Below are 11506 nucleotides of genomic sequence, written 5' to 3'. Positions count from 1 at the left end.
CAGAAATATTTAGATAATTATTATGCCAACAATTATACTAAGAAAATTCCCAGTTAAATTGGAGGGGTCACAATGGTCCCGCTTAAAACCCAACAACTAGACAGAACTCACTTAGATATTTATAGCAATAATAACTAAATAAATATAACCAACATAAAGCTATTAAATATAAGCAAACAAATAAGAAATAAAATACCAGAGATTTAACGAGGTTCGGCCAATTTAGCTTACGTCCTCGGACACTACCAAATTAATATTTCCTCTAGAAATATTACAAAGGAGAAGATTTTGGGATGATACAACCAAAGGGGGAGGGGTTCTATATATAACAAACCAAACCCCCTCCCTTTCTATCTTTTCCTAATGTGGGATATTGCCAATTATTCAACATTACTTTCATTCAATTTTACCATTTCATTCGTTACCCCTATTAACAAGACTCGGACTTTGGCGGATACACGGATCCAACCAAACACTCCAGTATGGCACCCAGTGCCTCATCGGATAGTTCGAAGCAAATAATTGACACCCAATTTCTTATTGGCCAAGCCGAAGTAAGTTGATACCCAGTACCTTGTCGAATCTATCCAAAGTAATATAGTGACACCGAGTGTCTTATCAACTCGAGGTCGAAGTATCCCTAAACACTTCCAATCCTATGGCATGCCAACTATATTCGACTCAGCCTGACTAGCTAATAGGGTATTTAAATCACATAAAACCTCAATTCAATCACAATTTCTCACATTTTCAATTCAATCATTTTTCCATCTTTCAATCAATATTCAATCTATATATTCACACATTTTCACAATTCAATACATTTTCATTCAATTCAATATCAATACTCACCTTAATTTCTCTTACCATGCATATTAATCACTATTCACAATTAATAATAAATAAATTCGAATTATAGTAATACAAACCAGAATTTCTCCCGAGTTACTCTCAGACAATCTTTTCCTTTCCCTTCTAAGCCGATGTCTCCAGTTCGATGTTAGTTACGAAAATTAAAATTAAAATAATTTACAATTATTAATACAACAATTATTCACATTAAATACTTGAATTTCCTATTTAACTTCTACCTTAATTCCAATTTAATCCTTAACCAAAATTATCTATTTTTTCATCCCAATTCACACTTTATTTATATTCAATTTTCAACCAAACTTAAACTTAACTCTCTAATTTTCAACATAAATAACTAATTTCAAATTTCTTACAATTTAGTCCCTATTACACAAAATTTATAGTCTTTCTACAATATAATCTTTCTCCCAATTCTACTTAGAAATTCTATTAATTCAATCTCTAATTCACACTTTTACTCAACAAAATTAGTATCTAAAAATTTAATAACTTCAAAAATTTCAGCATATGCTTAATAGTATTTTATTCTAGGATCATAAAAACTCAAAAATTACAAAAAATTAATTTAAATTGAGTTACCAATTAAAATTCAAACTTTAAAATCTCTAATTTCCCCTTTTTCTTTCTTTCCCTTTCTTTCCTTCTTTTCTTCGCTGTTTTTGTCCGCCAATTCTGTTCTTTATATCGTTTTATTCATTTGTTTCATTTATTTTACTTTAATTCCTTTGTTTATTAATTTAATAATAATATATTATAATATAAATATATTTTACTTGTATAATAAGTAAATATATAATTATATTGCAAGTGTACATATATTTATTATTACTATTTCACATGTATACTTTCATTACTACACATTTGTCTTTATTTATTTATTTAATAATATAATATAATATAATATAATATAATAATAATAATCTAATAATATATTTTAACATGTAAAAATCTTAAATTTTTATGCTTATGCTGCCTCAAATTTGGCAATTGGCATAATTTCCTATTTAGTCCTTTTTATTTTTTAATCTTTAATTAACTTTCACACCTATTTTAATTTAGTCCTTTTTCCTAATTATTCTTAATTCTAGCTAATTCACCTAACCAAAACCTAATTAAACATACAACTAACTTTGTAAATATTTTTAATAAATATTTACGAATCCATTTTACTAAAATGAAAGCCCGATAACACACTTTTTCTATGCCCGTAAATTTTGAGTCATTACAGTTTATTACATTATTGTTATTTAAATGTGTTATTAAATTTTTATTTTTTTGGTTTTCTTTATTTTTTAAAAAAATTGTTTTGATTTCCCCCATTTTACTTATCTTTTTCATAATGTTTTTATCCTTTTCATAGTAGTCTGGTTAGAGTAAAAATCAAACTAATTAAATCGATCAAATTGAAAATCAATGATTTGATCACTAGTTCGATTTTGAAAATCAAGATAAAAAGTGTAACGATCCGAAGTTAGTGATGTCAAAAAATGTGACTTTGGAACCCCAATTTTGTAAACCAGACTCATAAATATTTAATAAATATTTACTAAATATTTACTAAATTATGTTAGAAGTTAATTGAATTTTAGATAGATAATTTTATTAAATTAGGACTTAATTACGTACGCAGACTAAACCGCGTAACTGATAAAAGTATGAATTGATATTTAATTATAAGGTAGAATATGGCTAAGGGAATTAAAAATCAATTAAACTAATGTTCTATTTCTAGTGGATGGTAACATGGCTTTAATTGTTAAAAATGTTGTAAAATTTTAATTTAAAATAAATAAATAAATTATAAAAACATAATTGAATAAAATAACATAAAACTAAGTAATGGAGCACTAAAACAAAACATTTCCTTATTAATTTGACAAAATTTTGAAACAAAAGAAGGAGAAGAAGGACCAACGGCAAGGGATTCTAAGTATTTAAACTTCAATTTATTTAGTTCAAATTAGTCTCTTTTTTTGTAATTTTTATGTTTCCGAAATGTTGGTAGTTTAAGTTAGCTGACCCATGTTGTAATTATTGGTATTGTTAAAATTTGAGGATGTCACCATTATTGAATGGTTGAAGTTTTAAGGACTAATTTGATAGATTTTAAGCTTAGTATAGAAAAATGACCAAATTGTAAAACTAAATGATGATTTTTGTGCTTAATGCACAAATTGTGAAATTGGGGTGTAATTGAGAACTAGGAAGTCCTATAGGGACTCTAGAAAGTTTGGTATTAGGTTTGGGGAGGTTAAATGTGAAAATTATGTTAGTCCCGGTTTTAGGGACTAAATTGAATAATATGCAAAAGTTGTACAATTTAGCAATTGAATGCGAATTTGGTTATGTACTGTTAATTTATTATTTTTTTTAATCTGTAGCTAACGTCGACCCATAGTCCTCGAAAAATAAAGGAAAAGATAAGATTGTCGACGAATAGCTTGGAATTTACGGTTTGCGTTTCTATAGTCCGAACTATCTCACTTGTTTCATTTTTACATTGCATTGTGTGGTAAGTTCGTAAGGTGAGTTATAATTGATTCAGTGAATTGAAAATTATGTGATTGAAATGGTTATTTGTATTAAATATTGAATTGAATAAATTCATAAATATTAGATATTATTTGAAATGTGAAATTGTGCTAATGTTGTGATGAAACATGTTGTTATATATATAAGGAAAATGGGATTGGTTGATTGTGATTATGAATTTGAAATGGAGAAATGTTTATAAATGATTTGTGAGAAATTGTTACCCTATTAATTGTTTGGGCAAGGTTGGGTATAATTGACATGCAATAGGATAAAAAGAGTTCAGGGTTTTATGACTACATGTCGGGGAGTTTCTAGGCACCCTATTTGTCTGTTATACTAACCAGTGCTGGGCACATTTATTGTCGGTTTTATTGGTCAGCGTAGAGCACAATTTTTTTTACAGATTTATCTGTCAGGCACTGGGTGTCAAATTGATGTGTTGGTTGGATCTATGCATCCGTCAGACTCGTCGGAGTCCGAGTCATGTTAATAGGGAAAAATGGAAGTGGCAACCGGGATTACAACTTGTGAAATGAATTAAAATAAAGTTGATTATAAACTTTAGATTGCTTACAATGAATCTTGAGATGAAATGAGACATTAATGTTAAATTTTCAACGAATTTAAGTGAAAGGGTGATGATCCATGTTAATGTTTTGATTTGAGTTAGAAATTGAAGCTCTGAAAATGTGAAAGTACATATAAAAAGTGCATATTGTTTGTTACGTTTAAGTTATCCATTGGTATGTATCATATTATGTTTAATATCCGGATTATAAAAATATCATTAAGTTATACTCAGCGTATAGTTTTGCTTTGTAATAGTCTAAATTTTCAGTGGTGTTGGAACAGTGATTCGAGATCACTAAATCCAAAAAATGAGTAGAAAAATATTAATAATTTAGTGAAAATAAGTTAAATGTGAAGTTAGGAAAATTTTTTGAAATAGCGAATAGTGTACTAGAAATAAATATTTAAAAAAAATTAGAATCGAAAATGAGGTATTGAGAGTTTGAAAATTTTAAAACGAGTCATAAATATTTTTATAAATATTTATGGAGTGTTAATAAGTTAGTATTAAAGTTTCGTCAAGAAGTTTTAAAGTTACGATAGTTACTTGAATAAAAAGGACTAAATTGTAACAAATGTAAAATTATGAGGAATGATTAAATAGCTTAAATGATAAAAGAAAGAGGGTTTAAAAGGAAAATAGACCCAAGGTCTATTTGGGCTGGACGGCAAGGGGCTTGAAATCAGCAGGAAAATTGATGAATTAATGGTAAATTTGGAATATTGCAAAATTTACTTAATAAAGCTAGGACTAAAGTGGAATTATCTAGATTTCTCTTCATTTTTCTTCAATTCCAGCAGCTAAAAACGCCATAGGAGGGTTCTATAAGCTGGTATTTCATAATTTTTGCACCAAGTGAGTTAATCCTTGCCTTTTTCTTGTAATTTTTGTGTTTCTAAGACTTTTACAACTAGGTCCTACTGTTAAATTCATTAGTTTTTAATTTCATGGATGAAATTAAAAGTCACCATGGTTGAGTACTGTAAGTTTATGATGAAATAGAATGAAATTAAAGCATTAATTTGTTTATGATATGATTCTATTAGGTAATTTCAATAGAAATTGATTTTTAGGACCTAATTGTGAAAATGTTTGGAATTAAAGTCTATTTATGAAATTTTGATTCCTAAAGGTTGTAAACTAGTTTAAGGTGATAGACTAAAGTGTTAATTGAGAAAAAAATCAGCTCAATAGAGAGGCTAATTGAGTAGGGACGAAATTGTTATTTATTAAAAGCTTAGGGGAAAAATGGTAATAAACAGTTTGCACTAAAACAGTTTGGACAGCAGCAATAGACTAACTTTAAAAAATCATCATAAATTGTAGAAATATAATTAGAAGATGAAAAAAATATGAAATTAAAGCTTATTGAGCCTAGTTTCTCATAGAAGAAACAGTGTAAGCAAAGGATTTGTAAATCATGAGATATAATGAATTTTGTGAGATAAGGTCAGAATGATTTCGGGTTCCCCTTTTCTGAATTTGGAAAATCATAAAAAATTGGATAAAAATAATTAAAGGCTTAAATTTATATGTATAGAATCCTAAATGAGTCTATTTTTAATAAAAATAAATGAGAACATCATCCGAATTCCGTACGAGGAGATAATTAATTTGTAGTGAAGAAGGGTCGGAACTGTCAGACAGCAGAACAAGGGTGACTTTAAAGAATAAACTGTACTTATTGGCTAAACCAAAAATTCTGAAAATTTTATGATAAGAAGATATGTGAGTCTAGTTTCAGGAAAAATTAGCGGATCCTATTTTGGATTTCTGTATCTCAAGATAAAAATAATTTAGTGACTATGACACGGATGGACAGCATTGAATATACATAGGTAAATAGTGAAATTGCAGATAATGTTACTTATAAGCGGGTTATAAATATTAAGGATGTGAAATAGAATGAATGTGAAGTCAATACTGAGAAGTGAAAAATTTTATATTACAGATCAAGAAATCGAGGATAAACGAGGAAAAGAGAAAATTCCGGAATAGTTCCAGAAATCTCTACAACTACTGCAAATTGTTCCGGGTAAGTTCGTACGGTTAAATTATTAAATTTCAATGTTATTTTATGAATGGTGATTAATATTTATGTATGTTAATTGTTGAAAATAATTAAATCATGTACAAAAGTTACGAAATTGAACTGAGTATTTCGGAGGAACGGAACGCAGGAAATGAGTACGATCGTTCGGTGAAAAAGAAGAATTGACTGTAAATTACCCAAGTAAACCGAGACTCAACATTTGTTGCGAACTCTCGTGTTTGCTTTCTGTTTAGCTCTTACGAGCTTCCGTTAACTCATATGAGTTTCAGTTAACCCTTTTTGGGTTTCAGTTCAGCTCTGATGAGCTTCAGCTAGCCTTCGGGCTTCCGTTTAGTACTTATGTGCTTCAGTTAGATTTCGGGTTTTAGATCACGATGTACTCAAATCCGTAAGTCGTTCCTTAAACTGACAAGTTGGTAAGTCGTAATTGTAACGTGTGGAAAAAGAAATGAAAATAATGTTATCATTATTTTTGAGCTCAATTAAGTAAATTATTTTTAAAATGAGATTATGACTTACAGGATGAAAGTAACTTACTTGAAATGTCCATATGATTTGAATTTTTGAAACTAATATTGGTAAGGTTTATGGTTTAAGCCGACGAACTTACTAAGCTATAGTTAGCTTACCTGTAATGTTTATTGCTCTTTGTAGATTAACGAGAGGGTCAGAGGATCGGATCATCACGCTCAAGTCACACTATCTCGATTTTTCCGGTAGATTTTGTTATAAATACTTTAAATGGTTTATATGGCATGTATAGGAGCTTATGTGACTATGTTTTGTATCAACTCATGAATATATTAGTTAAGTTAATATAAGTTGATATATGATATGAATGAAAATTAATTAAGCTGTTTAAATACTACTTGAAAGTATGAATGGATATAATGTTAAATAAAATAATGATTAGTGATATTGTTATGAGACGAACGTGATTTGGATGAAGATTGTATTTGTTGATCAGTTGTTGTTGTGTTGACTTAGTTGCAAATTTGAAATTGCAGGGAAGGTTAGATGTTTCTAAAGGGGTTATATTGAATTTTTTTTAAAAAAAATTATTATTATTATATTACGAAAAATTTTCGGAGTACTTGAATAAGTCCCTATTCATTTATAATACGTGATTTAGGCCTCGAGGGTTCATAAAAGAGACTTAATGATTTAATTTTAATATATTTGTTGTTTATTCATAAATTGTTTGTAAATTAACCAATATGTTCAGTAACGCCTCATAACCCTATTCCGGCGCCGGCTTGGGATTAGGGGGTGTTACATGCTTTATGTGTGTTGGTTAGGTACTTAAAGAATCGATTGTCGATCCAGCATCCAGTGGCAATCCTGAACTCAAGTGTTGGTGAATTGTTCTTTTTAGTCTTGGCATGTACCGAGGAATATTTTTATACTTATAATGGTCATTTTGTGTTTTAGGTGAGATTTTGAAGTCTATGTGTATATATATATGTATGAATGTGATGTTAATGGTCTTGTTGTTGATGACTTGTTAGGTTGCTTGATTTTTATGCCTAATGTTCAAATGGATGAGATAATATCATGGTATGCATTGTGTTTTGACTTGTGCTTGGATGTGGAATGATGGATGCTATATGTTTAGGTTATGTTTAGGAGATGTTTTGGTAAGTTAATGCTTAACGTTGGAGATTGATTGAATGGTTATTTGGTGTTTGAGAAGTTGAAAATGAATGTCATTTAGTGATTATTGAATTGGTATTTGTATGTGCTTTTGGTTGTGCTTGGTATAATGGAAATGGTTGAAGTGCCTTAAAGGCATATTGGTATTGTTGTGTGTATATTCATTTGGTTAGCTAAAAAATATGAATTGAGGTGTTTACATGTTAATTAGGCACATAGGATGCTGATTTTAAAGGATGATTTGGACTTGTTTTGATTTGCTTTTGAAGTGGTTGAATATGGTTCAAATTGGTTGACTTGATCCTTAAGTGATATGCTAGAAACCTTGTTTTGAAAGGTAACTACATGTTTATACGGTTTGAGACACGACCGTGTGCCATACACGGGCTCATAGCACGATCATAATCTGTAAAAATTTAAGTGATTTTAGTGCACACGAGTGCATATAATTATTTTATTCTTTACATTTTCATTTGCTTAGATTCTAACCAAAACCCATGGGCAAAAACCATGCTTACAATCTTCTTTTCATTTATTTAATTAGCACATTTCGTTCAAATCGAATTAAAACCAGCAAATATTGTAACTATTGACATTGAAATACTAAACTATCATTGTTGAACTCATTCAACTTCAAAGGTTTGGTAGGCAATCGATCAATTTTAGGTTGCAATGCACAATTTTGAAGATCAGCAAAAGCGTCGCAATATCATCACTCTTTAAAAGAGAAAAACTCAGGAAGAAGTCCATTTCTGTGGTTGCAGAAATTTAGATCAGAAAAAGACCAGTTTCAAAGACCATGCTAGAACCACCTCACATCACATGGAACCCCATGTCAACAAAAACGTCTGTTCCCGCTTATGTGTCCACTGCATGTGACAGGCAGGACACGTTGTAACCTGTACTGCCACGTCGCCCTACGTGTCTACCTCACAAGTCATTATATCACCCTTTGCATTGCACTACCTTTTCCCATTCACTGCATTCATCCAAATCCTATACTCGTATATATATGTTTTCGCGTTCGCTTATTTCCTCAAGAGTCTTGCCTACTGTACTTTCTTGGTATCCAAACAAAACCCAAGTTATTAGAAACCTTTTTCCGAGGAACCAGAGAAAATCACCAGTTAGATTGTTAGATATCAGAATGGCTTCTGATGGGCAGCAACAGCAGGTACCTCCTCAGAAACAGGATGCACAACCTGGAAAAGAACATGTCATGAATCCTATCCCTGAGTACTACAGCTCCAACTACCAGCCTTCCAACAAGCTTCAAGTATTGTTTCCTAAACACAATCCAAAAATGTCAACACATATATATGATGAATGTTTGAGTAAATTTCTTTTTGTTTTTTCAGGGGAAGGTGGCATTAGTTACTGGAGGTGATTCGGGGATTGGCCGAGCAGTTTGCCACAGCTTTGCCCTCGAGGGAGCAACGGTGGCCTTTACGTACGTGAAGTCTCAAGAGGAGAAGGACGCACAAGACAGTCTGGAGATACTGAGGAAGGCTAAGACCTCAGACGCCAAGGACCCGCTGGCTGTATCTGCTGATTTGGGGTACGATAAGAACTGCAAACAAGTCGTTGATGAGGTCGTAAAAGCATTTGGTCGGATCGATATTCTGGTTAACAATGCGGCTGAACAGTACAAGGCTAGCAGTGTGGAGGAGATTGATGAGGAGAGGCTTGATAGGGTGTTTAGGACCAACATCTATTCCCAATTCTTCCTGTCCAGGTAATTCTTTAGAACTTTCCAAAAAAACAAGTGAAAAAATTCGGTCAAAAGCGATGGTAACAATTTCATAATTTGATAATTCATAGGCATGCTCTGAAGTACATGAAAGAAGGCAGCTCCATAATCAATACTACATCCGTAAATGCATATAAAGGGAATGACAAGCTACTTGATTACACAGCAACCAAGGGTGCAATTGTGGCTTTCACTAGAGGCCTTTCACAACAGCTGGTGAACCGAGGCGTACGTGTGAATACCGTAGCACCCGGGCCCATATGGACTCCATTGATACCAGCATCATTTGATGAAGAGGAAACCGCTCAGTTTGGAGCTCAAGTTCCAATGAAAAGACCTGGGCAGCCCAGCGAGGTTGCACCATGCTTTGTGTTCCTTGCATGTAACCACTGCTCCTCCTACATGACTGGCCAAACCCTCCATCCAAATGGTGGTACCGTTGTGAATGGTTGATATGCGCCATACAGAGTTTACTCAAGCTTCTGCTTTTCGTTTCTTTTTATGTTTATATAAATACGGTGTGGGTGTTTTGAGTCTTGCTGCATGCAAGAGTGGCAATAGTAAACGGTCTTATCTATTTCCAACTGTATGTATAACTCCAGGCAAGGCAGTCTCAAGGATACTAGGAGGAGCCTAAGCCCAACTAGTGCGGTTTGTGTAAAAAACAACTATGAACTTTGGGTCTTTTATAAGAAGCAAGAAAGTATAATAATGGAACAATGCAGGAGCCACTTTTTCGACTTTATATTTGGTCAAACCAGGATCCAAATGATTTTTTTTTTTTTACCAAACGAATTTTTACTTCTTAATTTATTTCGAGAGGTCGAACCATTAATCTGAGGATAGCCAAATACTCGATTCACACTTCCAAATAGAATGTAATTTTTTCATTTTTAGATTTTTATCATTTTTGGGTTAATTTATTTTTATCATTATTAATTTAATTTAAAATTTTATAGATTAAAATTTTTGGGTTCTATCAACCCCTAGCTTCGCTATTGTATAGTCGATACAAAACTAAACGGTCCTGGTCACCTCATAATCCCAAAGAGCATGAGCTCCACATTCAGTAGTATGCTGGCGTATTGGACAAACAACAGTAGAAGCAATCCTTGGTAGGAATGTAATTAAGAATTGAATTATTATACCATAATTGAATCATGCTGCTAAAATTTAATTTTCTCAGGCACATTATACTGCTAAAACTTTGTGTAGTTTAATGCCTTAATTCCAAATATGTTTAGTAAGAATTGAATTATTGTACCATAATCGAATCTCAAAATAACGTTGATTGTTTTGGAACCATAAATTGCAAATGTGGCCATCACTTATATCCAAATAAGTCTCGACCCAAAATATGAAATATTTTTGTTAAACCAGCCCATATTTATAAATACTAACTAAATTTTATATTAGACCATTCCATATTTAAATTATTTTTTATGCATGAGAGGATTACACCCTAAACAACGCTAGAAACATAGAACAAAGCTACTAGCAGGAAGAAAGATCAACTCTCATGACTGTAATCATCAGCCTCATAGGCAAGCTAAAAATGAATGATATCATACAAACCCACAACAACCACCTTTACCATAGAATTCGCAGCTCGGTTAGCCTTCTGACGTACCCATCTAATTTAAACCTTTCACAACCAGTTGTACAACTTTGTAACATTATTCAACATCTCTAGGTCACTGTAATTTCGACAAGTGTCAAAAGAAACATATTTTAATCTCATTTGTAGTGTATTTTTGTATTTTTGGTGATTAAGTGGTATTAATTGTGAATTATATACTTCCAATGCTGTAAATTAATATCTTGAAATTTTATGGAACATTTGGAAATAATAGGAGCGAAAAATAATTAAAAATCAGAATATTGGAATTGTTTGGAAGCTACACATGGTTAATAGTATTCCACACGGTTAGACTACATAGGCATGTAACTAGTAATGCCTGTGCACGATATCAACAAGGATTTTCGATTTTTAGATTTTTGACACTTTACGAAGGCATATATAAGGAAATAAAAAGGGAGAAAGATAGTAATCTTAGTGTAGCACAAA

General features: G+C 31.5%; 1 protein-coding gene across 1 annotated transcript; it reads left to right on the top strand.

Moving 5' to 3' along the window:
- The first annotated feature begins 8690 nt into the window (after nt 1-8690).
- Nucleotides 8691-10183, top strand: LOC107894345 (NADPH-dependent aldehyde reductase 1, chloroplastic). The gene is made up of 3 exons (XM_016819630.2): nt 8691-8964; nt 9047-9423; nt 9510-10183. Exons 1-3 carry the CDS (start codon nt 8701-8703, stop codon nt 9889-9891), a joined length of 1023 nt encoding a protein of 340 aa, XP_016675119.1. The 5' UTR covers nt 8691-8700; the 3' UTR covers nt 9892-10183.
- The last annotated feature ends 1323 nt before the right edge of the window (nt 10184-11506 follow it).

Source organism: Gossypium hirsutum, chromosome A08 (genome assembly GCF_007990345.1).
Source record: "Gossypium hirsutum isolate 1008001.06 chromosome A08, Gossypium_hirsutum_v2.1, whole genome shotgun sequence".
Lineage (NCBI taxonomy): Eukaryota > Viridiplantae > Streptophyta > Magnoliopsida > Malvales > Malvaceae > Gossypium > Gossypium hirsutum.
The sequence above is the reverse complement of the archived record's forward strand: the minus strand, read 5'-3'. Positions and strand labels throughout refer to the sequence as shown.

Excerpts from the sequence above, each read along its gene's own strand:
- LOC107894345 (XM_016819630.2), top strand. The coding sequence starts at position 8,701 with ATGTTTTCGCGTTCGCTTATTTCCTCAAGAGTCTTGCCTACTGTACTT. Across the intron at positions 8,965-9,046 it reads AGCCTTCCAACAAGCTTCAA|GGGAAGGTGGCATTAGTTAC; the intron begins GTATTGTTTCCT and ends TTGTTTTTTCAG. Across the intron at positions 9,424-9,509 it reads TCCCAATTCTTCCTGTCCAG|GCATGCTCTGAAGTACATGA; the intron begins GTAATTCTTTAG and ends GATAATTCATAG.